General features: G+C 45.4%; 2 protein-coding genes across 8 annotated transcripts in view; both read right to left on the reverse strand.

Annotated features, from left to right (window-relative positions):
* The window catches only part of TMCC3 (transmembrane and coiled-coil domain family 3), a 261,506-nt gene that overhangs the window by 16,697 nt on the left and 218,364 nt on the right, over positions 1-26,445 (reverse strand). For 5 of the 7 annotated variants that reach the window (XM_031463015.2, XM_064491592.1, XM_031463018.2 and 2 more), the window contains exons 2-4: positions 21,455-22,371; positions 19,246-19,381; positions 9,838-14,320 (exon numbers count right to left, since the gene is read on the reverse strand). In XM_031463015.2, coding sequence (XP_031318875.1) covers positions 14,018-14,320; positions 19,246-19,381; positions 21,455-22,371 — 1,356 coding nt within the window. In that variant the 3' untranslated portion in view covers positions 9,838-14,017. Of the gene's footprint in view, positions 1-9,837; positions 14,321-19,245; positions 19,382-21,454; positions 22,372-25,327; positions 25,430-26,445 lie in introns of those variants that run through there. The other 2 variants (XM_010989949.3, XM_064491593.1) reach the window with 2 other exon arrangements.
* Positions 1,833-8,590, reverse strand: LOC105097488 (putative G antigen family E member 3). The gene is given in 2 exon segments (XM_010990049.3): positions 1,833-7,506; positions 8,534-8,590. Coding segments are annotated over 2 exon segments (438 nt in total). The 3' UTR covers positions 1,833-7,125.

The following is a 26,445-nucleotide window of genomic DNA, read 5'->3' on the forward strand; positions in this document are numbered from 1 at the left end:
GGAGGAGTGGGCAGCAGAGATGGGGAGTCGGCTCCCTGGGGGGTTGGGCAAATGAATAAGTGTAGGTGAGACAATGGAAGCCAGTGTTTCATTGCTGGAGGAGGGAGAGCAAACAGAGGAAGGAGGAAAACGTGAATGAATTCATGGGGCTGGACCGGGGTCCGGAGCGCCGGTGTGCACTCACGGTTGTCAGTATACAGACAGACGCAGAGATTAGCAGAGAGCTAGTGTATATAGCTGTGTGAGTATATGTATAAGCAAACACAGATGCCGTCCTAGTTGGCTCAGGCTGCTGCAATAAAATACCATAAACTGAGTGGCTTACACAGTAGGGTTTTTTTTTTGTTTTCACAGCTCTGGAAACTAGGAAGTCCAGGCTCAAGGATGACAGATTTGATTCCTGGTGAAGGCCCTCTTCCTGGCTTGCAGATGGCCACCTCCTCACTGTGTGCTCACCTGGCCTTTCCTCGGTGCACACCTCTTCCCCTTCTCATAAAGCCACTCATCCCATTGTGAAGAAACCACTGTAATGACCTCATCTTACCCTTAGTATCTCCCAAAGGCCCCAAATCCAAATACCATCACACTGGGTTAGGGGTTCAACACATGACTCTGGGGGACAGAGACATTCAGTCCATGACAGGTGTATATGCAGGTACATATGTCCTACTACACGTTACATACACATACACACACACACACACACACACAGAGCCGTACACAAATGCTGCATGTATTTCCAACCTCTGTCCACCGAGAGGGTCTGGGGGTGGTGACACCCCGATAGCAAAGAGCAAAGCTAGCACCCAGATCTTGGCTTTCAAAGACTATTTTCCACTAAAAGGAATCCAGATTCCTTGCAAAACCGGCTGGTTCCAGGTCTTGGGTGGGGAAAGCACAAGATGAACCTGAAACATCTTGTGCCAAAAAGGAAAGGAGCTCAAAGATGGTGAGGGCGTGTCACGAGGACACCAAAGACAGCTTGCACGAGTTCCCACTGGTCAAACAGAGGACAATATGTCATTAAAATGAATAATGGTCATCATGGTTTACTACCCTTTGAATGAAATAGGAAGCCATGATCCCATCTGATAGAAGTAAATATAGGAGGAAATTGAAAGTTTGCTGTGGAGCAGGAGGCACAGAGTACCTCCCTACAAAATACTTATTACCAAGGGGAAAAACTGTCTTTACAGTAAAGGAGCCTGGCAGACACCACCTTAATTGAGTGTTCAAAGCAAAAGCATCAGTAATGAGACACAACAAAACCTCAGCCCATCTGATAAGGCACAGTGAGAACACGGCGTCACTTCTGTGATATTCCTGACAAAGATGGATAAGCTGAATCTAATCATAAGGAAACACCAGCTTGAGAGACATTATACAAATAACTGTAATCTTCAAAAGGGCCAGGATCACGAAAGTCAAGGAAAGACAGAGGAACTGTTTCAGACAGAAAGAGAAGAAAAGAGATAACTAAATGCAACTGTACAATGGTCACTACTGGGACAACTGGCAAAACCTGAACGGGGTCTGAGGAGCAGATGTCAGTAACACCTCTATTTGATTTCCTGATTTTGATGGCTATATTGTGGTTATGTAGGAAAATGTCCCTACTTTTAGGAATCACACAGGAAAGTATTTGTAGGTGACTGGGCATCGGGTTGACAACTTATTCTCAAATGGTTCAGGAAAAATATTAACCTTTGTATTGAACATCCAACTTTTCTCTAAGTTTGTGATCATTTCAAAATTAAAAATAAGTTAAAAACCAATAAATTCTATTTTCATATATGAACTAAATATCCCTTAATATACAGTTAAGTGTGGTTATATGCTACATGTTTATTTGATGTGTGCACTAATAGAGCACAAATAGACTATACATATGAATACATAGCACCGGGACCTGGAAGCACGCCTAGACCTCCTTGTGCCGATCAGGGGCTGCAGGTTCCGGAGAGGTGGGCCAGCCTCTGGAGGGCTGCCTGGTTGTAGCTGGAAACTGGCCTCTCCCTGTAACATCTAGCCCCCATATTCTGAGATAATGGCTTCCCAACATCCTACAAAATTCAGAAATCTGCAATTCAAAATTTCCGTCCTCAGAAACCATTCAAATCCCCAACATTCTCCTATTTGATTCCCCAGGACACAACCCAGACAGCCTTGTGCCCCTGACGGTGGCACCCATCACGGCCTGACAGCAGAGTCAGACAGAGGAGGGTTTGCACTCCAGCCCCACCCTGTCTGTGCCTCCTTTCCTCCACAGGTAAGGCGGGAAGAGGGCGTAGTGTCCTCCCAGGGCTGGGGAGGGGGCACGGGTGACATATCTGTAAACCCCCACACCCTGTGTCTGATAAATGACACGGTCAGTAGACAGGAACTGTTTTTCTTTTCTTTATCAGCTAAAAGCGTGTGTTTCCTTGTGTGGATTCCAGAAATGTGGTCACCATTTCGATAAAAGTACCAAAAGCCAGTTGGGCAGGGCTCAGAGGTGTGTTCTGGTTTTAGCCGCATGGAGTTCGAACCCCTGTGAGGTTTTATGAGATCTGCTTTATGGCCCCGGACTTCCTTCTGAAACTTCCTTCTGGGGCAAGAGGGAAAAGGCAGGTTGAGGTGAAGGTCGGATCAGGGTAAGCCAAGTTGAAGGGAAGGTTTTCAGAAGGAGCCTTGTTCTAGTTAGATGTCCTCATGCCTCTGCGTTGGGAGGGGGTTTCTGGTAGAAAGTTTGAGTAAACCCGAGTCCAGACTCAGTAATATGTACTGGGAATGGCACATAAGCAAGAAGCGGGTGCGGTCCCAGCCTGCCAAGCGCTCACAGTCCAGTGGGGAAGGGAGGCAGCCCCACAAGCGATTTCACTCTCACACTACCTGGCTTCTCTGTTTACTGCGTCTGAAGATCACCACCCACGTGCCCAGCACTCAGGGAGGGCCTGGGGGAGAACCAGATGAGTAGGCTATGGCTCGAGCCACAAGGAACTCACTGTCTACTACAGGGAACAGACATAAACCAACCACTGCCCCCCATCACTAGCATAAAGAGAGTACAGCAGGGCTTTCCTTTACAGAACACAGAGTAGGGGAGGGGGAACGCACACAAAGTCTTCACAAAGCAGACATGTGAAAGGGTCTTGAAGAATGACAGGAAGAAGAAATGTGATCACGGGCAGAAGAAAGCACCAGTGCATTGCCCAAGGGTGTAAAATAGCAAAGTGGGTTCAGGGCTGGCTGTGTGGAGCTGGACAGGAGGCCAGGGACTTGGGCTGGCTCCAGTACATCGAGGACCTCGTGGGCTTCACTCAAAAATTCAGCCTTGACTGTGGGCAGTGGGGGCTGTGGAAGGGTTTAAGCACTGGGACTAGATGACCTTATTTGCATATTAGAGAGATCATACTGGCAGTCACATGGGGGATGGGCCGGAAATCAGAGACTGCGGGACCTTTTAAGAGGCTGTTACAACTGCCCCAGGGACAAATAAGAGCGCCCTGAACCATGGTAGTTGTGGGTGGGATAAAATGAGGTGAACAACATGTGGGTTTACTGAGAAGCTGGAATTGATGTGAGTTGGTGGCACTAGTGAGGAAGAGGAGAATGGCTCTGGGGTTTCTAGTCTGGGTGGTGGTACCTTTATGAAATGAGGAAGCACAGAAAGAGCAGGTTTGGTACAAGGGCAAAACACTGAGCTTGGTTTTATAAACTGAGGTACCCTAAGGATATCTTTGTAGAGATGAAGGATGAATAATTGGAAACAGGGGTCTGTGGCTGAAAAAAGAGGCAGGTACTCACTACATAGAAATAGTAGTCATTAGTCATAGAGATGATGGTTGAATCATGGAGAATCTGTACAAAGCACATGAAATGTAATGCAGACAAAGAAGACTGGAGAACAGTCAGTTGTCACAGGAGAACCAGAAGACGGGTGGCAAGGAAACACCCAATGGGAGTAAAACACTTCGGCCAAGAGGGAGTGTTACAGTGGCAAACGATGGAGAACTTAAGTAAAGACACAGGCTGCCAACTATGCATCAGATAGGAAACCAGTCAATTGTGACCCCACTGAGGGAAGTTTTAGGTGAGTTTTGGGGCTGATACTAGTTTTTAGTGGATTAAGAAATCTGGGGAGAAGGGAGAGACTATTCCTTTAAGAAACACAGTCTAGGGGACGAAAAGGAGTAGTGAGCTGAGGAAAGGCAGGATCCAAAAAGTGGGTTCAGGATAGCAGCAGTGTGGACAGTTGTGTACGCTGAAATGCATCCATGGAAAAACAGGCCTGGATGGCACAGGACTTGATGATGGAGGAGCCAGCTCCCAGGAGCAGCAGGGTGGGGAGGAGGTGGGCACAAGTGGGAGGGTTGTCTGGAACAGGGGGATGGAGAGGAGGGAAGAAGGGTAAGAGGAGAGAGCCACTGACAGTTTAGACGATGAGCAGGGGTCCCAGGGCTCTGAGGAGGGGGAGCTGCCGGGGAAGGGAGTGTTTCCTTGGTACTTGCTGCAGGCAGGGACACCTCGGTTTCATCAGCCCCTGGCTGCAGGTGCAGCGAGCAGCTGGCCTGACCCAGGGTTGTGACTGGGTAGGGTGGCATGGGCCAGAGGTCAGAGTGCAGAGGCTGCCTGTAAGAAGCATCTCAGGGATTCGGAGGAGCCAGCAGGGAGCTGTGTGTACACACTCAGGGCTCAGCATCCTGCGGAGGGGTTACTCACACCACTGACTCAGACCCAGGTGCTCATTTGCATGTTATTCATTTCAAGCCAAAAAAAAAAAAAAAAAAAGGCAAAGCAGGAATACCAGGAGCATCTCATCCCCTTTCCAGACAGAACCACCCAGTCCTTCCCAGCGCTCCGGCTGTCGTGATGAGTCTCTCCCACCTAGAACTCTTTCCACTTTCGAGGGCTCTCCTCAGTCATGCCCACATAGCTGTCTGAAATTCAGCTGGGAAAAAAAAAACCACTCAGAAAGTTCATTTCCTCTCTAAGAATTTCAAGGTAAGTTTTAATTTTGGGTTAAATGCTCAAAGCATGGCCCTTACCACTGCCAAATATTATAGTTTTGTTTATCATCGTCTCCCCTCACCAGAAGGTAACCCCCACGAGGAGAGGAGCACTATTTCGCATCCCTGTTCCTAGGACAGTGCCTGACGCATAGCAGGTGCTCAGTGAACATTTAAAAGACTGAAGCACTCCATCTAACCCTCCCACCCTAGGCATGTTCCAGTTTAGGAAAGGGCTTCAGAGAGGTTAAGCATTCTCCCCAGGTTAATCAGATCAGGTAAGAAGAAAGCCCCAGCTTCAGTCTGGCCTGCCCACGTGTCAGGCAGTAATTCAGAACCCACTAGGTTCATTTATGAGGTGACCGCTTCTGGGAACCTGATTCATGCTAAGCCACTTCTGATGAGAGCACCTCTAACAAAAGAAGACAAATGTCCTGATTTACATTCAAGTATAAATTACTGCCAAGGAGCTGAAATGCTCTGACCGGCTGAAGGGCTCAGTCCATCCCAGTAGGACAGGGCTGTGACTGAGGAAGCCAGAGAAACATCCCCCAGCCTTGTTAGAGCCTGAGCGGAGTCTAGTTCTCTTACGGAGACCATGAGCCAGCACAGGGAACTGGATACTGCATGCCCCACTGCGCTGGCCAGTCAGGATCCCACCTCCAAAAGGGCTAGTGACATGGGCTGCCCGCTCTCCAGTTCACCAGAAGAACCAGCCACTAGCCTTCAGCCTCCATGTATCCTTTCAGTTTCTCCTTTGAGGAGAAATGCTTGTTGAATGACTGATGGACCTCCTTCCTTCCAACTCCACATCCGGTTTTCATGACTTTTAGGTGGTCACTTCTTGTTGATGGGGGAAAACCCTATGCACGGCAGGAAGCCACCTTGCAACAGTTCCAACTGTGGTGTCTCGGGAAGACCACCCCTCTGTGAATACAGGTCTGTATTTAGGTCCTTGCTGGTTTGAGCCACTGGTGGTCTTTATGTTCTGCCTGTGGCCTGAGTTTTGGGGGCCTGTCTTCTCTGTTCCCTGCAGCTAAGAGGGCCTGTGCTTCAAACCACAGGGGAAATATGGTGAGGGAATAGCAGTCTAGAACACTTTGGGGAGGAAACAGCCATTGGAAGCTTGGTCAGCATAAATGCTTGTGATGTGAACAGTCCAAGAATCAGAAAAGAATCCAGTTTCTTTGGCAAGTGGAGTACAGACCAAGCCAGGACTTTGCTTCTTTTCTACTATTCAGCAGCTTAATTTTAAACAGAACAGAAAAAAAATCCAATTCCCAATACCTGGACGGGAGCAGAGTAACCACCAACAAAACAGCTGTTAGCATGGCTGGCGCTCGTCCCTGTGAACTGCTTTAGTCAAGCTAAAGGCCTGGCAGGGGAGAAATTCTGGCTGGCTTAGCAAGGAGAGGAAGTTTGAAGGTAGCCATCACAGATGGTAGCAGATGCCACAGAGCAGAGCAGAAGCCACCAGGGACGTCACTGTCTCAGAGCTAAGTGAAAAAGATGATATGTACTTGGCCAAGCCAACTGCCAGTTATACACCCCAAGAAGCTCAGGAAGCCGGGGAGGGCATAGAAGTTTCTTTAGTTGAAAATTTTCCATTCTCTTCATTCACCAATCTGCGAGCCCATGTCTTTTCAACGACCTAGGTTGTCGGCTTCAGGTAACTGCTCTCACGATAGCATGCCTGCAGAGCAAAGGTGGATGTGCACAATTTGCAACTGTGGTACTGACGGCTCCCCTTCTGGGGTTAAGGGACCCCTCCTAGGGTTCCAGGAGAGTCATGTGCTTCACAGGAGCTGGGAGCTACTGAGTCACTAGAAGACAATCAATCACTCAGACCCTTCTACACAGAGCAGGGGAGTGGTTACAGTGTGAGCTCCAGAGTCTGCACAAGCTTGGGGCTAAATAAGCAGCTCCACCATTACCTGCTGCAGGATGCTGCTAGTCATTTAGCCACTCTGAACCTCAGTTTCCTCATCTGTTAAGCAGCGATAACAGTGCCTATCTTACTGGGTGTTGTAATAATTACGGGTTTTTTTTTTTCTTGAAGAAAGTTGTAAAACTTTCTTGAGAGACGGTTAACAGTCAAATTTCCAACATAAGGACAGCATGCTTAGTTTCAGTTGGTTTAAATCTGTGATTTTTCTCCACCTGCTTCTGGTATTTTAATGGGCTCTAAACTTGCTAGGATCTCCTCCTTGATATCAGGACCATCTCCAGGCTCATCTACTGCCTCCAGCAGAGCCAGTTTCTGTTGATCAGCTTCCATATCAGGCCCTTGAGCTACAGGTGCTCCTTCACCTTCAATGTCCTAAGCAGGTACAATATCTTGACTCTCAGTTGGTGGTTGCTCTAGTTGAGGTTGTTTATCCCTGGGCTGCTGAGCAACCAGAAGTCCATCCGGCTGGGAAGACTCTCCATCATCTTTTCTTCCTGTAGATTTGGATCTTGTTCTTACATGCCCACTTGTATTTCCCAACTTAACTGCCAGGAAGTCCTCTATGAGGATCTACTGGCTGAGTTTCAGTCAGCGAGAAAGAGTCAAGATGGCAGGGAAACAATTACGTTTGATAGTGAATGCAAAGCATTTCGCCCAAAGCACTGTACAGAGCAAATGCTCAAAGAATGTGAGCTGTCATCCCACATCTATCAAAGCCCAGCAGGTGCAGTTTAGCATTGCCACGGTCCTTCCGTGTCCTATAAATTTCTACATCTCATGGTCATAATTATCAGAAAGTAACTCTGTACACAGGGCTGCAGAAAACCTGCAATCTCATGATTGCAAATTTTAAAAAGCCATTATTATGAGCTGCTATTAAGGTTTTAATTCACTTGGTCAAGTGGTGACTATGGATATTCTCAGGTGTCCACAAGCCTGCATGTTACTAAAGATCAGAAAGCACTGCTTTATTCTGTAGTAATATCTTTCATTAATAGCTAGAATCCAACTTATCAAACTCCTCTCCATCTCTTTTTTAAGGAAATACAGACTTGGTGTTTTACCTAAAGCAACACTTGGGAATATGCTGGGCTGGTTACACTTTTAATGCGGTCACTTCCATTGAATCACATATTCAGACATCAAATAATAGTGGGTGTGCAAAAGAACCAGAGGGTCCCATAATATTTCCAAAGATTCAAATATGCAAATAGCCAGGGCAGGGAATGAGTTGATGTACTTACGAATGTGTCTGTCATCTAAGCGCTCTAGTGATTTTGTTTGTACAGCATGGGTGGGAGCTGAAAGACCAGAGAAGAGTGCTCAGGACACCAAGCTGAGTGGAAGCAGGTAAAAAGGCAGGATAAGGCAACGGCAAAGAGAGCCCTGGCTCCCTCCTTCCCCAGCTGTGACCTTGGGAAAAGAGCACGTGTCTGGGCTTCAATTCCATCCATACAACAAGGATAACGATGCCTACAGCACAGAACTGGCTCGGATGAGTTACCGCACTAGGAAAACAGTGCTCTGTGATCACCGAAGTACCACATACAAGAGAAACTCTGCTCAACAGGCTGCTTCTGTCAGAGGGTCCGCTCACTCCTGCGCCCACACCTGTCCTGCTGTTGTCCACCTTGTCTTCTTCACTCCGGTTCATGATGGCTTCTGCCTTGTCCTCAGCATCCTACCAGGTCTTCCTACAACTCCAGGACACACCTCCTAGAATTCCAGGTACCGTGACAAACCATCCTTCCCCCTCCCCACCAGGGCTCAAGGAATAGGCACACTGACAACTTTCTACAGAACAGACTTGAAATTAGTTTAAAAACTGATCAGGCGGCAGGTGGGGGAAGTGCGGGAGAGGGAGGGATGAATAGCAAGTGGGATTTTAGGGCAGTGAAACGATTCCGTATGACACTATAAAGGTGGATACATGTCATTATACACTTGTCCAAAGCCACAGAATGTAAAGCAATGGTGGACCCTAATGTCAACTGTGGGCTTAGGGTGATAATGCCATGTCAATGTAGGTTCCTCACTTGTCACAGATGTACCCTCTGGTGGGGGATGTTGACAGCAGAGGAGGCTGTGCATATGTAGATGTTAGAGCATGTGTGGATATAAGCAGAGAAAGGGGGACACAAACCAAGTGGCAGAAATTGTGCAAAAAGGAGGGCCACAGGCCGAATGCAAGAAACCATGCATTGTGTAAGCACCAGGGGTCCCTGAGCAGAGAAAGAAAAGCAGGAACCTCTGGGCTGATAGGTGGCCACAACTTCGGGGGTGATAAGAGGCCCGGAGGCCAACAAAGAAAGGTGAGAAAAGGCAGGAACCTCCAGTGTCCAAATGTAACCTTCTGCTCATTATGCCCTCATTACAATAAAATTAGCCTTGCAGATTAGAAGTACCCATCATGCACTGACGCCATGACACTTCCGATCCAGACTAAATAAGGACAAAAATCCCTCCTCCCTTTGGGAAGGTGGAGTTGGAATGAAAATCAGGGAATGCAACCCCAGACGTTTCCCTCCCTAAAGAATATTCCGCGCATTCATTTTTACACCCTATGTAACCAACTTGCCAAAAACACTCTGGCAGCCACTCACCTGAGCCTGCCTGCTCTCCCCTTGAGAGTGTACCATCTCAATGAATCTCAAGTTACTTTTTTTAACCACTGTGTCTTGTCTCTGAATTCTTTCTGGGATGGGACAAGAACCTGTAACACCGGTTACATCTACCGGCAACATGGGAACAGAAAGTGTATGGGAAATCCCTCTACCTTCCAATAAAGTTTTCTGTGAACCTAAAACTGCTCTAAAAGTCCATTTAAAAAATTGATTACACACACACACACACACACACACACAAACAAGTCAGCTACTGAGATGGCATCTGACAAATGTGAAAATTTAAGAAATCTAGCTCTTTATTTAACATCAAAGCTCACATTAAGGGTTAATTTAAAAAATAATGGCACCTGCTTTGAATGGGGGTGAAGATCTACATAGAATTTACAATTTTAGGCTGACATGAAACTATATAATATCTCACAAAACAGAAATTCTCACAATAAACATTTCCAGTTTCTACTTTCATAGCTGCTAACTACTGCGTAAATGTGTGGTAAACAGAGAGCACGTTTTGTTGAAAGATTTCTCTAAGGACAAACACAGCAGACATGCTTTAAATAAATCAAAATGGCAACACACAAATCATTCCTGAAACAATCAAAGTACATTACTGTCCAGCTTTTTATAAAGAGAATTGTACTGACTTTAGAAAATCATAGGTTAGTTTTGCTTTATATCTTCTGGGTTAATGTTCTTGTTAAATGTACTTTTTTTTTTTTTTTAAAGCTTCTTAACTACTTTTAATATAAATAGGCCAGTATCATTCTTTTTGGTGATTTATCTTTTTAGACCAACTTCCTACTCTTAGCACATGTGCTAAGCTTCTTGAAACACTTCTCTCCAGATAAAGCCCTGAATTTCAAATAATGCCATTTAATCCTACCCCCTCATTCCCTGAAACTAAAGAAAGATGCAAACTAGGTTGTTTAATCACACATGTTCATATTAATAAGCATATTTAAATTTTTTTCCAAACCAATACAACTATATTTGGATTCAATGCAAAAATGTTCCCATTTGATGCAAAATAATTTGGTAAAGTCCAAAGAAAAAAGACCTAAAGTAATTAGTTGCTGGAGGGAAGCTAGTTCCCCTCACTATGATTGAACCCACAATTAAACCTGACATGCTAGAAAAATGACAGGGCAGGGAACACACATAGTAGGGAAATATTTAAATGGAAACACGAGTGACGAAGCAGGAGCAGGGCTAAAACTGCATGGACGCTGCCTCACTGAGAGGGACAACAGCTTCAAGGGCTGGGATGAAAAGGGAAGAGTTTCAGAAGATTTCAGTTCACCAACAGATCACAGCAACCATGTAAGCAAAACAACTAAGTGTGCATGCCAGAAACTTGGGACTAATCCTACTTTCACTGTCCAAAATCAGCAGTGGAATACTTTTATTTGCTGCCTCATCGTGGGTTTACTTTTTTTTGGCAGTAGGGGATGGGGGTGGGGGATGTTTTGTTCTGGCTTAATCATACCGCAAATATTGGAATAACCAATTCAGAACCCACAAGAGAGTATTTATAGGTTTTCATTTTGTCCTCAGCAGACTATCATTATCCTGGTGATCATGAAAATAATATATCACCAAAAAACCCAGTGCTAGAATCCAATGTCCAGCATCTTCGATCCCTTAGTAAGTTCACTGAGGGAGCAGGTGCTTGCTTTCATCTGAAGGTCTGCACAAGATGCCGACTGCCAATGAAAGGTGGGGGAAAAGAGTCATTAACATAAATGTAAAATGAATAGCCAATTTCAGGATACGTCATAGCTAGATCACTATTTTTAATTGTATATATATAACATTTTATCTAATCCCCTTAGGCAGTGACAAAAGGAAGCAGGGGGAGAGTTTATTCCTTAAGAAGAGAATAATATACTGCAAAGAGTAAAAAGTCTCCTTGGAGTATATCCTCTTACTAAAAAGCTTCATGAAATTTCAACGAGACTCTAAAGTAAATATGCTGTGTAAGTTGAGCATATTCAAGTGAAAGCCAGATTTCTGACATCTAATGAGAATCACCAGAAATATGAATTCTTTAAAAAAAGATTCATGATCAGGTGGGATGATTTAGACCCTACGGTATTTCAGAAGAGAGGCAGTTTCGAGTAGCTTCTGTTAACGGTGCCAGGCTGGAGGGGGTGATTCGTGTTGCTTTCTGTTTCCTTCCCCACTTCTCTCCCCAGGGAGGAGACAGAGTGATCGCAGGTCTGGGAGGTGTCAAAACAAACTTGCTAGGCTGAGTGATGAGTGGAGCGCGGGGTGTGAGGAGGAACCAAGCCTTCCTGGATCCTCCCAGAGCCCTTACCGCGAGGGCCAGGGATCTCACTCATCCTCTCTAAACTAACAGCAGCATCGACACCCACCCTAACCCCTGGCACGTCCGAAGTGCCTCAGAAAGGTTCACAGAAATCAAGAGGAGCCCATTCAGGACCCAGCCCTCAGTCCACGCAGAGACTGATGCCCACAGACAACCGGGAACGCTGGCCACTACCACAGAAAGGCACAGCATCCCCCCTCCCTGGATCTGGACCTGCTTCTCTCCCCTGGATTGGATGGACCACAGCGTATTCAAAGCCAACTTGGGAGACCAGGGGAGAGTCTGGCAGCAAAAGGGGACACAGCCATGAGACGGGGTGGGACTGTAACTCCCTCTTCCCTGAATCCAAGATACTTTATAGCCAAAGGTTTTGTGAAATGATGTTTATTGTTTTAAAAAGCTTGAGTCTGGAATTAGTTACTGGTGATAGTTGCATAAGTGTGAATTGGTTTTAATCAGTGGATTGTAAACTTGAAAAAAGAAAAAGAAAGCAAGCTTGAGTTCTATGAGCCTCACCCACACTGGACCTGTACCAAGCGTCGACTATTTCAACCCCTCAAACGACGGCACACTGTCACATTTTTTCAGGAGATTTCCCTAAGAGCAGCTGTTTGCAAAATATTGCACTTAAATTAAATCCAGGTGTTTTGATGTTTTCTGGAAGGAAATGTACACTAACATGCATCTTTGTGTCTTCACATAACAAAACAGTTGGTGGGAGAAGGGACTGAACAACAGTTTTCATTAAAATCTTCCAGGTCTTCCTTTTTGTTGTACAGAGAAACAGATGTAATGGAAAACATTCTCTGGGCTCAAGATAGTGAACAGCATCCCTCAAAGAGGCCAAAAATGACTTCTGAATGCTTTCACCTCAATGGAAGCGTGGTCACTCCACTACCTTGCAACTTATTTTCAGCAAGATCCTAAGAGACAGATGGGCAACCTTGGCTCAGACACTGGATCTAATTTACTCTATTCCTACTGGTCTTTCAGGATCCAAAGATGATCCGCTCAAGGTTCAACCAGGCAAACTGCGCCCACTGATCAAGCTAACGTCCTATTTTCTTCCCCTTTTGCAGTGTTCCGACCTCAGGGCACTTTAGTTTTATAAGCTATGATCCTGTTGTTCTTCTTGACAGCAAGAGGAGAACCCCCTGCACCATGAGCATCATTTGTTTTCACTGAGTAAGCGCTGTCCTCCCTCCCAGACCTGTGAATAAGGTGAGTCACAGGAAGTGAGTCATGTCCTCAGAGGGGGTTTAACACAATAAAGATTTGCCGAAACACAGACCTCTGGAGTAGTGCTTACTGGACTCTAAATCAGTGTTACATCCACAGTACGAAGAGGGATTTGGATGCATTTCTATATGCCTTGAAGGTGAGGCATCTGATAGCCAATTACGGGGAAATCAAGTAGGTGAGCAGCTCCCCGGGCAGAAGGTGGCAAAGGTCCGTTCATAAATCCTTGCATCTTATCATTTAAAGAGCAACCGAACACTTAAGCTAGACTTCAGATGGACAAACAGGTGGGTTACAAGATTTCTATGTCATGGAGCGTCACACACAGTTGACCACTGTGGATACTGGGCACACATGGGGCCTACGATCATCAGTGGACAGAGGGATGGATTACACAGGATTTACTGTACTTGCATTGGCTCCAAGTGTTCACATGGCCAACGCCTGAGCAGCATCCCTTCCCCAAGTCAGGCCACATTCTCGCTGCTTTCTCGGGGAAGATGCAACCACCAGCAACAGTGATGCTCAATTTTGAAAGAGGTTTACGAGAGAGTGAGATTTAAAATCCTTTTTCTTCTGGGTCATTAATTATGCCAAGTGCTCAATAACCAGAGGTTGACCATGCTGGGCTGGTCAGGTGGGCAGGGAATCTGGTCTCATTAAGGCAGTGAGCAACGTGGGGAGAGCCTGGAAAGAGATTCATGTTAACCAACAGGGACCGAGCTGGCAATGGCCACCCGGGTAAGAGAACTGTCGCTATTTACAATGCACAGCCCTGGTCCTCGTCATCTTCCGCCGGCACCACTGTTCGTTTTAAAATTTGGTAGTATGCACAGTTTCTTTAAAATAAAAACTTGAAAGAAGGTGAGGACAGAAACCAGCGGCCTCATCTCGGTATTATGATCCTTTCTATGGCGCACAGAATTTGGTCCCAGTTTTTACAAAATATTGCAAGGAGAGTCACAGCAAAGAAGGTGCCAAGAATGTGGAAGCGGCTCTTCATCATGGGCGAGATGAACTTGGCGATGGTGGACACGCACACCAAGATGACGGTCATGAAGGCCAGGATCACGTTGATGCACTTCCCCAGGAGGACCTTGGCGTTCACCGTGTCGGTCTGCAGGGCCTGCTGCTCTTGCTGGTGGAGCTCCAGCTTAGAAATGCGAGTCTGGCAGGACTCCAAGGCTTCCTGTGGGTGAGAGGGAGAGCGAGGATCAAACGCTGCTGAGATCACGGGCACCACAGGAGCCCCGGGCTCCTGACGCCTGCTGCCCAGGCAGCTCCAAACAGCCGAACTGACGATGATGACGGCGGTGATGACAGACAGAGAAGCACAACAAGAATCCCCAGGCTCACGTTATCCTGTTACTCATGGACAGAATGAGCATGGATATACAGCCATAAATGCCCTGAATGAGGAGTCATGGTTAAGTATTTTGACTCCACCTACACTTAACGTGCATAGAATATTGGCATCTGGTGGTACCATCAGGGACAAATCAGAGGAGGGGTGGGGCTTCGTTTTGTGACAGTTGTCTACCTCCAGCCATGGAGTACGTGACATCTTCAATCGCTAGTTCTTACTCCCACTGCTCAGAGTCCATGTGCGTCCGTTACAGACCAGTGGAGGGACGGGGACAGGTTGCCCTTGGGGCCACTCTGCTTAGGCCTGCTCTTTGAACGCTGTGTTACCAGGACACTGTGTGAGGCTATGTGTGTTCCCTAGATCTTGCTCTTTCCGGGGCTTTGATTACTAGACACAGGTGACTCCAAGCATATCTCCAGCCCAGCTGTCTCTTTTGAGATTGACTCGTATCTATATGCATCCTTGACATCTCCATTTGAGCTTCTTAAAAGCATTTCAAATGCAACATGTCTGGTTGTGGATTCGTGCCTGCACCTTCCCCACACCTGCCATCAACGCTGTTTCCCTTCCAGTTTCTTTTCTCAGAAAATGGCACCTGATTCATCAAGTTCCTCAGATGTGAAGTGTGAGAGGCATTCCCTGACACTCTCTCATCTAATTCAACACCCGGCCCCATCAATGCAACATCAAGTATTTATCTTAACTGGTCCATTTCTCTCCCCTCCCACAGTCACCCCCCTCCCCAGCTAAGTCACCAGGACCTCTGCCTGTAATGACTTTACACTCATTTCTCCAACTAACACGCTCTTTGCCTTCAACCTCATGAATCTACTCTCCATACAGCAGCCCAAGTGCTCTTCAAAAGATGAATATCTCACATCCCTCCTTTCTGTAAAACCTTTTAAATCTGTAACACGGCCCAGACCACACCACTCTCTCCTGTCTCACTTAATAGCAGCCCCCTGCCTCCCCTCACTGTGCTCTGGCCACACTGGTTTTTCAAAGTTCTGAAAAGGAGCATGTTCAGGGCCTTTGCACAAGCAGTATGCTGTGCCTAAAAGGTCTGCCTCCCCACGCACCACCCCCTTCAGCTGTGGGTCTCCCGTTCATCTTTCACGACTCACATCGATGATCACATCCTGAGAGGAGCCTTCCTGGCCCCACCAGGCTGTGTCAAGCTACCCCCAAGCCGTACTCCCTAACCAAGACACCACACCTGCAGGAGGACGGTCACCAGGACCATCGTGATGCTACCCCCAGGGCAGAGTCAAGGGCAGGCTGGAGCAGGTGCGTGCTGGCTGAGTGCTCTGGAGACTGGATGCCAATAATGGGATAGGAGGCTTGAGAGAGAACCACCTCACCCGTCTCGGGAGAAAAGGACCTAAGGAGAGCTGCTTTTAACTCACTAGCCTATTTTCTAACTCATTTACCGATACATGTGCGCTCAACTGAACTACAGTCATCTTTTCAGAAAACCAAGCACGGTGGATCCAACTTCGATTTGCTTTTCTCCGGCTGAACATACTCTCTGGGCCAAAGAACAGGGTTCTCTGTTACTATAGTGACTTCCATTACACGGGCTATCAACAAAAAAGTTAACACTTCTTCAGATCTTCACATTCTAAAAAGCACTGGCTTTCTACAAAGCAGGCAAGTGCCCCCAATACCATGCATTCTTTTCAAACTCTTGGGCCCAAGCTTCCCTCCATTTTAGGCATGGCATGGGAAAGGCAACAGAACGGGACAGAAGATGAACATTTTAGGCAAATTCATTCATCTGTGATTGGATAGATGGTATATATGTATTAGATATATAAATAGACTAATCCTAGGATTGCCTTAGAACTGCTGTCAAATTTTTTTACCAAAAGAAAACTCCAAGAAAATTAAGCAGTAAATTGTAAGGAATTTTTGTCACAACACCTACTAAGAGACACTCAGGCCCACAATCTTTAGCATTTCTTTGAGTCCAGTATTTAACTTATTGGGGATAAGGACAGAGGACAGGATTATCTTCAGACTCTTTTAATTGGGAATTTACAGTTAAAATACTCTTTTGTTTATTAAAGCAACAAAACCCTTGCAGCCATATTGGCAAGGACTCTCCTCACCTGATTAACCCCGCCTGTGAGAACAAAAGAAGCCCTGAGAAATACGACTATGCCCACATAATAAATATAAAGTTGTCCAGCGTTTATCTCTTGTCTGCTTATTATGTGTCAGGTAAAGATTTAAATACTTTCATATCTTATCCCATTTAATCCTCTTGACAGCCTTTTGAGGTAGAGCTCATTAATATTTCCATTTTATAGATGAGGAAACTGAGGCACCAGGCAAAGATGTGCAGGGTCACAGTAAGAGCATAACTATCTTCTAACTATCCTAACAGGAAAGGCCCTCGAGTCACTCACAAGGATGTCCTCTTGGCACTTCTGAGCTAGAGATGAACCAGAAAATGTTGAAATGAATTCTTCGGAATTTTTAAGCTCCCTCTGTGAAGTCTCTCCCTGTATCTTACCCCTCCATCTCTAAAGTATGTTTCTTTAAAAAAAAAAAAAAAGGAATAACAATATTAACACAAACAATCCCCTAAATAAGAAAACCACAATTTAGAAATGATTGAGTGGCATCCCAGACATGTTCTAAAACAGAAGCTCTAATAAAACTGACTGCACTGTTCACCTGGTGACACTTCATAGTTAAATCAGTCCACATTTTTTTGAACCAGTTAGCAGTGAAGTTAAGTCTCTCAACCCCGAGCAGAGGCAGAAATCCCCCGAGTGTCCTCCATACCACCATCCTCAGAGGCAAACGTGTCTGATGCTTTGGCTCCCAGAATTGTCCAAGTAGACATCTGCGATCAGCACAGCTCAGCCCGCGACACAGAGGGGAATGAAACGCAGGCAGCTGAAACTGCGGCTCACACGCTGTGGGAGAAACCTCCCCCCCGTAAAGTGGGGCTGGGGAAAATAACTACTGTCTACAAGGAAAATTTGTAAAACTGAAGCTGAGCAACACTTCAAGAGTACTCTCTTTTTGTTTTTTGTTTTTTTTTTTTAAAAAGGCGATCAATGGGAATGTAAATTAGTGCAGCCACTATGGAAAACAGTATGCAGGGTCCTCAAAAAAGTAAGAACAGAGCTACCGTATGATCCAGCAAGTTCACTTTTGGGTATATACCTGAGGAAAATGAAATCAGTATCTAGAAGAGATACCCGCACCCTCCCCCCCGTTCATTACAACTTTATTGACAACAGCCAAGACACAGAAACAACCTAAGTGTCCACTGATGGATGAATAAAGAAATGTGGTACACGCGCACACTCACACACAAATATTATGCAGCCGTGAGAAAGAAGGAAATCCTGCCATTTGCAACAACACAGATGGGCCTAGAGGGTATTATGCAAAGTGAAATTAGTCAGACAGAGAAAAACAAATACCATATGATCTCACTTATAATGTGGCATCTCAACAGGGAGGTGACATGGGTAAGGGGGGTCAAAAGGCACAAACTTCAAGTTATAAGACAAATAAGCCCTGGGGATGTAAAGTACAGCTTGGTGACTATGATTAACAACACTGTATTGTGTATTTGAAAGCTGTGAAGAGAGTAGACCTTAAAAGTTCTCATCATAAGAAAACAAATTTATAACCATACGAGGTGACGGATGTTACCTAAACTTACTGTGATGATCATTTTGCCATATATACAAATCATTTGTATTGTATACCTTAAACTAATACAAAGTTGTATGTCAATTATATCTGAATAAAAACTGGGGGACAAAGAGACCCTCTGGTACCAAAAAAAAAAAAAAAAAAAAAAAGGCACCCAAGAAGCCTAGGGTTGCTTCACGTGGCACCAGTGTTAGTGCCATGTTAGTACCGGAACATGCCTTGTTTATACTGATTCACTTACCCCTTCCCTCTATCCATCGGGACCCCACCCACCCCTTCATGTCCCACTTTCTCCAGGACATTCATTCACATTCACTATTCAAGGACTATTTGCAAGGCTTTGTTCCAGACACTTAACCTCTCTGTGCCTCGATCTCCACATCTGAGAAATGGGGAGAATGATAAGACCTACCTCAAAGGGTTGTTGTGAGGAGTAAATGGGAAAGAAAGACATGCAAAGTGCTTTGATAGGGATTGACACACAGTCTGCACTCAAGTGCTTGCAATTCTTCTAAATACGAAAGCTATTATTTTTCACATGAGCAAATAAACTTAAGGACCACACAGCTGGTAAATGGTAGATGTGGGACTGAAATCCAGTATCTAACTACAAAGTAATGACCTGCCCCACTGGTCCATAGCTTGCTAGGCACCACCCGTCTCAATGTCTGTGGCTTTCAGAGCCTGTGCCATGGAATTTGGCCCCTGTTCACTGTGTCTCAAGCCGTTTGGCAGCTGAGTTACTCCTGATCCACTACCTAGGCAGTAAGCTTATTGAAGGCAAGGTTTGTCTCACAAATTTTAAAATTTGTGAAAACTGCGGTGGTGATTGTGGTGGTGGTAGGGAGAGGAGGGTATAGGTGAGGGCATTGGGGTAAATAAACTTTTTTAAACTAATTTAGGCAGAAAGTAAACAGAATATAGCTTAATGTCTATAACATGAGCTAATGGGGTTAATAAGGTGGAGAATAAATGTCTGCTCCATGTGCCAGAAACTCTTTTGGGCTTAGGGGCAATGCACTTAGTTTGTGAAACGAATTAAAGGCTGATGATGGAAGGCGAGGCACCTGGATGTCCCGCGACCGCTCCTGGGCCTGGTAGGCCACCTTCTCCTCGATGCTGGCCAGCTCTTGCTTCAGGTTGGCAGTCTCATGCTGATGCAGGTCAGTGAGGTCATGGAGCTGGTCTTCCAGTCGCTCGTACCTTTGCAAAGAGAGGAGCAGATGTTGAGTGTGACACTTCAAAGGTGTTCCGACAGCACATTCAGAACGACGTCCTTCGGGTCTCACCACCACCAGTGCGCCTTGGCCTATTTTCATCCCCAGCAAGTGCTGGGGGATGTGCTTCAGAAGGAATCAGTCTAGCTGTGGGGAACACGCTTTGCACAATGCTGAATTCTAGCTCCAGAGAGGACTGGTCTCTGCAGTCCTAACTCTGTCCTCACTGCTGAGGTTTCATGCAAACCAAACCTGGTTTTTCCCCCATCAGACTAGCACTGAGGCAGGCAATGAGGAAGACAGGACAGACCTCGTTGGCCAGTCTGGAGACAGGGCTGTCCGGGGTCCTGCTCAAGGTGAAGACCCGCTGGCATCCTGGTGCTTTTCCCTCTTCTGCCCCCACAGAGCCCAGCATCAAAGCCACAGCTCGCCTGCGCCACAGAGGCTATGAGGAAAGAACCAATTTCTATGCTGGAAACCATTCCATTTACTTCCCACTGCATACACAGGGATTCTGAAGATAACTTGAAACTTAAATGCCAATAAAAAAAAATCACACTCATTACAAATTAAAGATAGCTTATCAGGTGGCATTTTCAAAAGCCCAAATCTAAAGTCACAGAAGCACGAAGATTCCCAATCCCATTCCCCAGTCCCCTCAGAGAAGAGAAATTTTGTCTTATATTTGAAACCTTACAATGTTTATTTTGAAATAGGAAGCACTACTAGGAGAAGACGCGTTAGCCCAGAATGACTTCAATCAATGTCAATTTTAGATGCTTATATAAGTCACTTGACAGAATCATTTAAAAAAAAAAAAAAAACCTTAGGACAGATTTAACGATTATTCTCAGGTAGGACTTCACAGGTGCCCAATGTTGACGTTGTAAACTAACCTGTTAAAGTAAGCAATATAGTGAGCGACTAAATCAGGGAGATCACAAATGTAACTGTTTAACAAAGGAGAACCAAAACTGTCCTAAATTTACGTAAATGGTTAATTGTGACTTGAAATAAAATTTGGATCCAAAGGGTGCTGTATCCAAAATTATTTGAATGGAATTAAAGTCCATATTATCTCAGAAAACTGACTCAAAAACAGTTCTTATGTGACAGAGAATCTAAAGTCAAAGATGTATGAGGAAAGTTTTAAAAAAAAATCGTTTCATAAAATATGAGAGCCAAAAAAAGCCACTTCTCTAAATTAACACATATATAAAGTCACGTATCAGACAGAAAACAACGTGTCAGCTAAATTTAAAATTTAAATCTTACAAAATGTACTAGGCATTCCTTTTTTAATCTATATTTTTATAAGTTAACATATTCATTTGACAAAAAAAAAAAACTTGGGGGGATATTTTTATTGGAAAGTAGTGAAAAATCACCTCATATTTGGCATATACCCTTTTTAAGTTATAAGCACATAAAAGCCAGACTACAAAATACCTGACTTTAAAAATTAACTAATCTAATCTGCAAGATTTGAATTACACTTTAATCTTAAGATTCTTTTTGAAAGCTCTTTAGGATGAAAAGTTGAATGAGCAGAATACAGTATTATGAAAAAATACATTATATTATATAGAGACTTCATGACTGATGTCCCAAATAAAAGTTACCTTACTTGTGAACCTGAAACTGGTCTAAAAGAATAAAGTCTCGCAAACAAACAAAGTTACCTTGCTGGACAACACATTAGTTTTTGACCTGACAGTTATTAGGGAGGGAAATCAAATACAGATTATGAGTTGGTGTCCTGAGACTTCCTATCAGAAGTTTCCTGAATCAGGAGCTTAATATGTATGAGTCATCAACTACAGAGTAGTATTTTAACAGACCTATGTGTGAAATGTATGTCTCTAAGCTGTCAAGGTTTAAGTCACAAATTACAAAACTTGGAATCATGAAGTGTGGAACTGCTGGTTCCTAAATGCCTTTGGACCCGTATCCCCGTTTACAGAGAATACAGCCGTGAGCGCATCGCTCTCAAGCCACGTGTCTGCAGCCGGTAGACCCTGGCGCACCTAGAGAGGCGTGAGGGAAGAGTTGGAGATACCTGTATCTCTCCTCCTGCAGGGTCTGAGAGATGAAGCCGTACTCCCTCTTGAACTGCACCTTCAGCGCCTCGATGTCCTCGGCCAGCTGCGCCTGGGTCTCCTTGATGTCCCGCAGCTCCTCCAGGATGGCGCTGAGCTTCCCCTGGCTGCCCAGCGCGCCCGCGCCGCCCGCCCCGAACGACTGGTTCCCGTTGCTGTCGGCGGAGCCTGACGTGCCGCTCGAGCACTCGTCGTCGCTGCCGTACTTGGGCTTGTTCATGATGGTGGCGCTGCCCCCGTAGGCCCTGGCACCCGCCTCTGGCCTAAACTCCTCCAAGGAATTTTTCAAGTGAGCGATGTTGTCGGCACTGCCAAACTTGTTCCGGATCAGGTTGGCAAACTCTCTGGACTTGCTGAAGACGAACACGGGCGGGGTGAGGGACACCCCTGGCATGCCCGACTTACCACCCTCCAGGCCATGGGGAGCGGTGCGGGCCTTGGCCTGGGCATCTTTCAGGGAGTGCTGGATGTCCTTCAGGTTGTCCTTGGCGACGTCCTTTGAGCTCCTGGGGGCTCCGTTCTGCTCGAGCTCCCTGAGCTTTCTGTGATACTGATCTAACTTCTTCTGCAGCTGGGCGATGGAGTGAGCTGACTTCTGATTCTTCTTCTCAAAGACTTGTTTGATGCGGCCAGCCTGCTGCTTGTCCGCACTGCTGACCAGTTTCAGGTACTCTGCCACGTTCCCATCACGGGACGTCTGCTCGATTTTTATCTGCTCTGTTACCTTCAGAATTTTCTGTTTCAGGCTGTCCGCACTGAGCTTGACCTTGTGGAAGTCCAGGATGCCATCAGGTACATCGAAGTTGAGGTTGGTGTCTGATCCCCCTCGGCGTATGTTCAGGGGCAGGCTTAGGGTATTCATGTCATGACGTTCTACCTGAAAGAGACAGGGAAGGAACACTTTGAGACTGGAAGTCGGAGCCAGCTGCTCAGACAGAATCTGTGCATACATCACAGACATCTTTTATGTCCCAGATTTTCAAATTTCAAGTATTCACAAGATAAAAACTCTCTACTAGCCTCTCAAGTTGAATACAGGACAATCCTACTCCTTTCCTGTACCATGTATACGAACGATGAGATTCAACTTTCCCAGGGTCTCCGATTTTCTGTCTGATTAGGTGGTAACTGCTGGTTGCCAGGACAGAAAATGCATAATGGGATGAGGTTATCAGTCAGTTGTGGTTTCCCCCAGTGTCAGATTACTGGGACACCTGCCACGTCCCACAGTAGACTTCATCACTGTGGGACATGCACCCAATTCAGAACTCCATCATTTAACAGAAGGAGAATGAAAGGAAGGAAGGAAGGGAGGGAGGGGAGGAGGGAGGAAGAGAGAGAGAAAGAGAAAGAAGGAAAGAAAGAGAAAAATGAAAGAGAAAGAAAGAACAGTTTCAGTAGGTACGTTTGTCAAGATAAGAAAGTATTTTCTTAATGAAACCATTAAACAGATGTGATGAAATAACATGGTATGAGATTAATTTTAATAATTAACACAACAGCAGTATTTAGATATGGAAGCAAATAACCCAAACCACAACCAAAGTGATTAAAAACAACAACTGTGATAATACTTCAGGCCATATGAGATAGCATTCTCACTCACAGGCCACCTGGGGAAAAGCACAGCAAAGCACCACTGAGCACCCGGGCAAGGGGGGTGGCTAGACTGTGCTCTAAGGGGAAAGGCAAACGTGGTCTGTGTGCCAGGCACTGGATGCCCACAGGCCTTGCCTTGTTTGAGCCTCAGCACCACGCCAGGCAAACAATGTGTTACATCCACATAACACGCAAAAACGGAGAATTAAGAGTTAGGATTTGAATCCAAGTCACCCTAACTCTGGTCCTCCTCCCATGTCACGGCACGCTACTACTGCTCTTGTCCCCAGAGGACTAAGAACAGGTCTTTATAGAGTCTGACCACAATCTCTAAACAAAGATTTATAAGATCTAAACTGAAGCAACATGTTTGTCAAGTTATCAACCCTTTGATTAGAATAGTGCCTTGATAAGAGTCTCCACAGAAACTGAACGGGAGACAATGTTCAGCTCCAGTTAGCTTTTTTCCAGGAGACAATAGGCTAACATAGCAAAAAATTACTAAGATAATAACTTCTAACAGGCCTCATACTGCCCATGTGACCCAGGCTCCAATGTGGACTATCTCCAACAATGGGCATTACTAACACTTTGCCATATGCAAAAGCCCACCCAGTGCTTCTTCCCAAAGGAGGGAGCCCAGTGACACAGGGGAGCACAATCCCAGGTCGGTGGGGCAGGCCTCCTTCACAACTTACATTCTGCTAACATTATTTCCCGGCCCCTCTCCTCCCACACACAGCTCTGCCGTGAGGAAGGGACCTCTGGTTGCTTTATCTGGCAGAACAGCATCATATAGGAAAAGCTGGAAGGAAATAAATGCTTAATCACTCAGACTAGAAAAAAGAATAAAGGAATTGTGACTTCACCTGGTCAAGAGGGAAGGATGGGTGTAGGGACTAAAGAAAGTACATAATAATAATCATCGTCAGGTCCTAGAGAGATGACCACAGGAAGTTCAAGGAAGCCACACGTCTAAGGCCCACTAGTGGATCTAAACATGGCCTAAAGTACAGTATCAAAAAAATGCACTAAATCAAGGACAGGTTTCTCTGGGGCAGACAGGGTCATAAATGATAATGGTACAGCCAAGAGGCTGGGAATTTGATTTCACCGAGAGATCCAATCTCGTCACACAACTCTACTTCTCAGAAAACCTCTTTGGCTCCCTAATGCCTCCTAAATTTTAGAATACAACCTGGCCACTGCTGTGGCCCCGGCTTAACCTCTGAGGCCTCGCCTTGCACCTGATGGATGCCAATAATCTCTAGCAAACCATACAACCCAGAGTTCCCAGAACGTGTGCGAATTTTCTATGGATTGCCTTGGACATATGATACTCGCGATGCCTGCCATCCATCCACTTCTTATCAAAATCCAACATACTCTTCAAGATCCATTCCAAAGGCCACTTTTCCCACAAAGCTCTTCCTAGTGCTGCCCGAAAGCTGCCTTTCCTTTCTGAGCCCCTCAGTGACGCTCCACTCCTTCTACTGGGCCACTCCTTTAGGGGAGAGGGGGTGTCACACCTGTGCCCAGCTGTAGAGCTGGCACTGCCCCATATTCACAGGAGGCTGTCAATTAAATGTCTGCTGAACTAAAGTGACGACATATTTTTATTTCAGGAGAATCGACACTGAAGTCATTTAAAATACCTTTGAATGGAATACAAAAATGACTTTAGAAGTTCCGCCCAGACAGACCTGGCAATTCCAGGTCAAGATATTTTCTTAATACCTAAGTAATCAGTTCTACATCATTTGAAACTGATTTAACTAAATAGAGATTTTTCTGAGTACCAATGTGCAACATGATACGCAAATAAAAGTAAAAAATAAGAACTTTTAATCTTTAATTGAACTACAATTTACATGCAGAAAACAGCACATCGAACAAGAATAAAACTCAAATTTTCACAAACTGTGGAACCAGTGTAACTAGGACCCAGTTAAAAAACCAGAACAGAAGCTGGCCTTGTGCCCCCTTCAGTCACAATTACATCACCCCAACCTCCAGAGGTAACCAGGAACCTGACTTCTAACAGCATACGTTAGTTCTGACTAATATATCATGTACTCTTCTTTTTTTTTTCACTCCACATTATTTGTGAGAGTCAATAAGAAGGGATCAGATAAGATCACATTACGTTACTTAAAAAAAAAAAAACTCTCCTTGACATTCTCTATTAAGAAGTCCACCACACGTTTGAAAATACAGAGGTTTTTATACCTTACCTTACCAAACACAGCAAGAAGTCATCACCTGTTCCTCTCCCTTTGTCAGCCCTGCCGCAGCTGGCCACCCTGCACGGGCGTCTCAGGGCAACGGCCAGGTTCTCTTACAGACTGCGGGGCCAGCACAGCCCTACGCACAGGAATGTTTACGCACAGACGTCTGGCTGACTCCTGGCTCACTTTAAAGTTACAACAATGCTTGGCATGTCCTCGAGCGTCCAGGTGGAGGAAAGCAACAGCATTTACAGCGCAAATCAATCAATCTTACAGCTCGTTGGCAAATCTCAATTAAAAACGTCTGATGAGGGTGGAAAGCTGGCAGTGCTGCAGGGCTGTACGCTTCAGCCTTTTACAGCCCTAGCTCTCACAGGGTAATGAAGAGCCAGCTCACACATACCGTGCGTGCACACAGCTGGACCCCCGTACATTCCCTGCACACACTGAGATTTCAGGTACACGCTGGGAGGAAAGCTGTCAGAGCCCTCCATCCTCCATTTCATCTGGACGCAGCACTGAGGGCAACTGTTCGATGCAGCTGTTTCAGGGCTGGGGCACGGGGAGCAGGACAAAGGTCCAGAGATCACCCAGGGTTAACAAGCACGTGAACCGTGTGGATCAGGGACAGGTGTTCTGGTTTCGGTATGTGTTCTCGGGCAAATCTAATCATATCTGTGGTCTTCAATTTCCTAATCTATAGAACGAGGAGATAGAACCAGACAGCTTGGAGCTAACGCTGCAAAATTCTATGAAAGGTAATCCAAGCTATCTTCGCTGTGAGATAGTATCACGGGATGGTCAAAACCCTAGACTCTGGGGGCAGACTGCTTTGGTTTCCATCTAAGCACCACTCTTACAGGCTGAGTGACCTTGGAAAAATGACTTAGCCTCTCTGTGCTTGTTTTCTCTTCATTAAAACAGAGATAATGATTCTTCGAAGAGTTGTGAGGAATAAATGAGATAATGTACATAAAGTACTTAAAGACTTCCTAGCACAGAAAATAGTTTAAATAAAGGTTTGCTATTGTTTATCATCCCAATTTCATTTAAAAATGTACCTGTTTATAAAAACTAAAAGAAAAAGAAGCTCTAAATTGTTAATGATGGTTATTTTTACACTC

This window comes from Camelus dromedarius, chromosome 11 (genome assembly GCF_036321535.1).
Source record: "Camelus dromedarius isolate mCamDro1 chromosome 11, mCamDro1.pat, whole genome shotgun sequence".
Classification (NCBI taxonomy): Eukaryota; Metazoa; Chordata; class Mammalia; order Artiodactyla; family Camelidae; genus Camelus; species Camelus dromedarius.